The sequence below is a fragment of the Coregonus lavaretus genome, assembly GCF_964263955.1.
Source record: "Coregonus lavaretus genome assembly, chromosome: 24".
In the NCBI taxonomy this organism is placed as follows: Eukaryota; Metazoa; Chordata; class Actinopteri; order Salmoniformes; family Salmonidae; genus Coregonus; species Coregonus lavaretus.
The window spans coordinates 41,745,315-41,751,314 of record NC_140011.1 but is presented as its reverse complement, the minus strand read 5'-3'; the positions used below and the strand labels follow the sequence as shown (position 1 = coordinate 41,751,314).

Below are 6,000 nucleotides of genomic sequence, written 5' to 3'. Positions count from 1 at the left end.
GAAAATATGGAGAGTGGTACTCAGTAATGTGTTGTATTGGATTTGCCCCAAACAGTACACTTTGAATTCAGAACAAAAAGTTAAAAGCTTTGCCACATTCTTTGCAGTATTATTTGAATGCCTTTTTGCAAACAGGATGCATGTTTTTTGAATATTTTTGTTCTGTACAGTCTTCCTTCTTTTCACTCTGTCAATTAGGTTAGTATTGTGGAGTAAACTACAGTGTTGTTGATCCATCCTCAGTTTTGTCCTATCACAGCCATTAAACTCCTTCCCGACAACTTGAGTTAGGTAGGACGCCTGTATCTAGTGACTGGGTGTTTTGATACACCATCCAAAGTGTAATTAATAACTTCACCATGCTCAAAGGGATATTCAATGTCTGCTTTTTAATTTTTAACCATCCACTAAATGGTGCTCTTCTTTTTGAGGCATTGGAAAACCTCCTTGGTCTTTGTGGTTGAATCTGTGTTTTAAATTCAATGCTCGACTGAGGGACCTTACAGATAATTGTATGTGTGGGGTACAGAGATGAGGTAGTCATTCAAAAATCATGTTAAACACTATTATTACACACAGAGTGAGTCCATGCAACTTATTATTTGACTTGTTAAGCACATGTTTACTCCTGAACTTATTTAGGCTTTCCATAACAAAGGGGTTGAATACTTATTGAGTCAAGACATTCCAGCTTTTCATTTTTTATGAATTTGTAAAAGGTAAAAAAAAAAAAACATAATTCCACTTTGACATTATGGGGTATTGTGTGTAGGCCAGTGACAAGAAATCTCAATTTTATCCATTTTAAATTCAGGCTGTAACACAACAACATGTGGAAAAAGTGAAGGGGTGTAACAAGCTTATTTCGGTTTCATTAGGCATTTATAAGTTATATTCTTCAAGAATAAATGGGTACATATCATACATTTATAAGTCCAAAAATTGATGTAGGAACTGCTGATATCCCCTTTAATGTACTACTGAGTGGATTTCTAAATGCATCATCCAGGTGTTAGAAAACTGTCTGACATGCATCCCAAATGGCACTCTTCTCCCTATTTAGCCCCATGGGCCTTGGTCAAAAGTAGTGCGCTATATAGGGAGTAGGGTGCCACTTGGGACGGAACCCTACTGAATTCTGTAGTCAGCTGTGGAAACAAAGTTAACAGAAAGTGAAGGAGGTTCCATGGGTGTTAATGGTGGAACTGGAAATGTAAACAATTATTGGTCCTCTGTAGCTCAGTTGGTAGAGCATGGCACTTGCAACGCCAGGATAGTGGGTTTGATTCCCGGGACCGCCCATACGTAAAAATGTATGCACGCATGACTTGGATAAAAGCGTCTGCTAAATGGCATATATTATATTATTATTGTTTTTCTTTTTTCTTTCAGTGTTCTTCTCCCTGTTCTTCCTGTTGGGTGTACAGTGGGGCGTGTGAGCTTAGCTTGGATGCTAATGAATAAAAGGAATTCTGTAACACTTTATTTTATTGTACTCTTTCAACTGGTAATTACCTTACCAGTTATTTACTATGTTAACAAACAGCATGTTTCAATGAATACCAACAAATAAGACCTTTATTCATAAATCATAAGTACTGCATGTACTATTTGACCTCATCTGCGTAAATAGCGGGTCTATCTTGCCCCCTTTCTGTACTCTGTAAGTAAATATATGGGCTAAATGGTGTGTAATATGACCAGGCCCCTCTCCCCCCACCCCCCTTCCTAGGTGGACCATCAGGGCCCGGGTCACCAATAAGAGCAGAATCTTTCTCTCTCTCCCTAACTCTAACTCTCTCTCTCTCCCTAACTCTAACTCTCTCTCTCTCCCTAACTCTAACTCTCTCTCTCTCTCTCTCTCTCTCTCTCTCCCTAACTCTAACTCTCTCTCTCTCCCTAACTCTAACTCTCTCTCTCTCCCTAACTCTAACTCTCTCTCTCTCCCTAACTCTAACTTTCTCTCTCTCCCTAACTCTAACTCTCTCTCTCTCCCTAACTCGAACTATCTCTCTCTCTCCCTAACTCTAACTCTCTCTCTCTCCATGTCCTCCTCAGATGGACCATCAGGGCCCGGGTCACCAATAAGAGCAGCATCCGTACCTGGAGAAACTCAAGAGCAGAGGGAAGACTGTTCTCCTTCGAGATCGTGGACAAGAGCGTGAGTATGACTCTCCTGTGTGGGTGTGGGTGTCTGTGTGGGGGTGTCTGTGTGGGCGTGTGTGTCTGTGTGTGGGTGTCTGTGTGTGGGTGTCTGTGTGGGCGTGTGTGTCTCTGTGTGGGTGTCTGTGTGTGGGCGTGTGTGTGTGTGTGTCTCTGTGTGTGTGTGTGTGTGGGTGTGTGGGTGTGTGGGTGTGGGTGTCTGTGTGTGGGTGTGGGTGTGTGGGCGTGTGTGTGGGTGTGGGCGTGTGTGTGGGTGTGGGTGTCTGTGTGTGGGTGTGTGGGCGTGTGTGTGTGTGTGTGTGTGTGTCTGTGTGTGGGTGTGTGGGCGTGTGTGGGTGTGTGTGTGTGTGTGTGTGTGTGTGTGTGTGTGTGGGGGTGTGTGTGTCTCTGTGTGTGGGTGTGTGTGTGTCTCTGTGTGTGGGTGTGGGTGTGTGGGCGTGTGTGTGGGTGTGGGCGTGTGTGTGGGTGTGGGTGTCTGTGTGTGGGTGTGTGGGCGTGTGTGTCTGTGTGTGTGTGTCTGTGTGTGGGTGTGTGGGCGTGTGTGGGTGTGTGTGTGTGTGTGTGTGTGTGTGTGTGTGTGTGGGGGTGTGTGTGTCTCTGTGTGTGGGTGTGTGTGTGTCTGTGTGTGTGTGTGTGTGTGTGTGTGTGTGTGTGTGTGTGTGTGTGTGTGTGTGTGTGTCTGTGTGTGTGTGTTTGTTCTTCTAGTCTAGTCCTCATATTTTCTGTCTCCTTCGATGTCTCTGTATATCAGACGACTATCTACTGTGTAGTAGTTTATAGTTTCTGATTGATTGACACTGCTGACAGTTTTGTGTGTGTGTGTGTGTGTGTGTGTGCATGCACGTGTGTGTGACAGTTTCTCAGTAAACTGTTGATTGACGCTGTGCTGACAGTGTCTCTGTGATTGACAGGGAGAGATCAGAGTAACAGCCTTCAACAAGGAAGTGGACAAGTTCTTCTCTCTGCTGGAGACGGGCAAGGTGAGTCTGTCTGTACTGACTCTTACCATACCATACCTCTGTCCTGACTGGATCTACAGAGAAGAGATACTCACACACTGAGGTGTCCTATGATCATTGCTTTATCTTTCACAATGAGGTGTCCTATGATCATTGCTTTATCTTTCACAGTGAGGTGTCCTATGATCATTGCTTTATCTTTCACAGTGAGGTGTCCTATGATCATTGCTTTGCCTTTCACAGTGAGGTGTCCTATGATCATTGCTTTATCTTTCACATTGAGGTGTCCTATGATCATTGCTTTGTCTTTCACAGTGAGGTGTCCTATGATCATTGCTTTGTCTTTCACAGTGAGGTGTCCTATGATCATTGCTTTATCTTTCACATTGAGGAGTCCTATGATCATTGCTTTGTCTTTCACAGTGAGGTGTCCTATGATCATTGCTTTCTCTTTCACTCTGAGGTGTCCTATGATCATTGCTTTGTCTTTCACAGTGAGGTGTCCTATGATCATTGCTTTGTCTTTCACAGTGAGGTGTCCTATGATCATTGCTTTATCTTTCACAGTGAGGTGTCCTATGATCATTGCTTTGTCTTTCACAGTGAGGTGTCCTATGATCATTGCTTTATCTTTCACAGTGAGGTGTCCTATAATCATTGCTTTGTCTTTCACAGTGAGGTGTCCTATGATCATTGCTTTATCTTTCACATTGAGGCATCCTATGATCATTGCTTTGTCTTTCACAGTGAGGTGTCCTATGATCATTGCTTTGTCTTTCACTGTGAGGTGTCCTATGATCATTGCTTTGTCTTTCACTCTGAGGTGTCCTATGATCATTGCTTTGTCTTTCACAGTGAGGTGTCCTATGATCACTACTGGAATAGGACATACAGCAGGTGTACATACCAGGGTTGGGGTCAATTCCATTTAAATTCTATTCAATTCAGAAAGTAAACAACATTTTAATTCCAAATCTTTCGTAATTGAAAAGCATTGAATTTTAGTATACTTCCAGAATGGACTGGAATTTAAGTAGAATTGATCCAACCCTGATATGTAGGCCTACTAGATTATACTTGACTGTACTTGTAAAACACATGTGCGTGTACAGCTTTCTCTTCAGTCTCTTAAAATTGTTCAATAATAACTCAATTAAAGATTCCATTTGTGCCCTATTGCCCTATAAAATATAAATACATATATATATATATATAAAATAAATAAATGAATGTCTCTATCTGGTCTGCCATTGACAGGGATGTGAGTGGTAGCTCATTGGATGAGAATGCTATTACATTAGTTTGACACCCTTATCTCTTAGGGATGGGGGGTTGAAATAATTTCACTATTCGAATAGTATCATGAATTTTAGTGGGATATCCGGATATTAATGTGTTGTTGTTATTTTTTTACTTACGTTTTTTACCTGAGTGCTGCTAGGCGAAGGAGAGAGGCTGGCAGCAGCAGGGGGGGCCAGTGAGATGGGAGTGAGAAGACAGAGGGAGAGAGAGCGCAAGGCACCTAGGCCAAGACTAGCTAACTTGTAGCAGCTACAGCCAAGACTAGCTAACTTGTAGCAGCTACAGCCAAGACTAGCTAACTTGTAGCAGCTACAGCCAAGACTAGCTAACTTGTAGCAGCTAGAGCCAAGACTAGCTAACTTGTAGCAGCTACAGCCAAGACTAATTCACTTGTAGCAGCTACAGCCAAGACTAGCTAACTTGTAGCAGCTACAGCCAAGACTAGCTAACTAGTAGCAGCTAGAGCAGGAAATTAAAACTTGCAGTGTATTCACGGTTTAGAAAAACTTCAAAAGGGATAATTTCAAAATGTCAGCCTTGATTTCCCCTAACTAAAAATGTGTCAACCCCTACAAAAATGTCCATTAATTATAATCCGCACAATAATTCACATTTCCCAGGCCTCCCGAGTGGCGCAGCGGTCTAAGGCACTGCATCGCAGTGCTTGAGGCATCACTACAGACCCAGGTTTGATCCCAGGCTGTGTCGCAGCCGGCCGCGACCGGGAGACCCATGAGGCGGCGCACAATTGGCCCAGCGTTGTTCGGGTTAGGGGTGGGCTTGGCCGGCCGGGATGTCCTTGTCCCAACGCGCTCTAGCGACTTCTGTGGCGGGCCGAGTGCATGCACGCTGACTTTGGTCGCCAGTTGTACAGTGTTTCCTCCGACACATTGGTGCAGCCGGGTTAAGCGAGCAGTGTGTCAAGAAGCAGCGCGGCTTGGCAGGGTCATGTTTCGAAGGACGCATGGCTCTCAACAATCGCTTCTCCCGAGTCCGTACGGGAGTTGCAGTGATGGGAAAAAACTGTAACAACCAATTGGATATCACAAAAAGGGGTAATTTCTTTTTACAAAATTTACATTTCCTGTTGCTGCAGGATTATTTTCCTGCTTTGAGAAACTAAAATTAAGATACTGCATCTGTATAATAGTGCCTGTTTTGACTGGAATAGCCTAGAGAAGCTAGCTAGCTATGCTAATTGAGGCTACACGCTGTGCTTTCTCCCCGACTCTATTCAGATTAAACATCAGCCTACCTGTTAGTTGCTCGTTGTAGCCTACTCCTTCTCATTTCGCTAACTTTTAATTCCGTAATTTATTCCATCTTGCGTTGCATTAATGAACTCTCACTCCACTTGCTACACATTGATCCCCTTTGCCGCTTTGATTGGCCAACATAAACAACAACAAGCTACACACGTAAAGGCTACCGGTCGGCTACCGGTCGGCTACTGGTCGGCTACTGGTCGGCTGCCGGTCGGCTACTGGTCGGCTGCTGGTCTTTTTATGGGGCGCACCTCATAAAAACTACATTGAAAAGTTTGTTGTTTTATTAAATTAATAATTTGAAATGTCAC

The 6,000-nt window shown here is 43.7% G+C and overlaps 1 protein-coding gene across 1 annotated transcript in view; it reads left to right on the top strand.

The window, feature by feature from the left end:
- The window catches only part of LOC311100330 (replication protein A 70 kDa DNA-binding subunit-like), a 121,039-nt gene that overhangs the window by 37,026 nt on the left and 78,013 nt on the right, over positions 1-6,000 (top strand). Inside the window, exons 8-9 of the mRNA XM_084141216.1 lie at positions 2,059-2,161; positions 3,075-3,143. Of these exons, the coding sequence (XP_083997342.1) occupies positions 2,059-2,161; positions 3,075-3,143 (172 nt within the window). The remainder of the gene's footprint in view (positions 1-2,058; positions 2,162-3,074; positions 3,144-6,000) is intronic.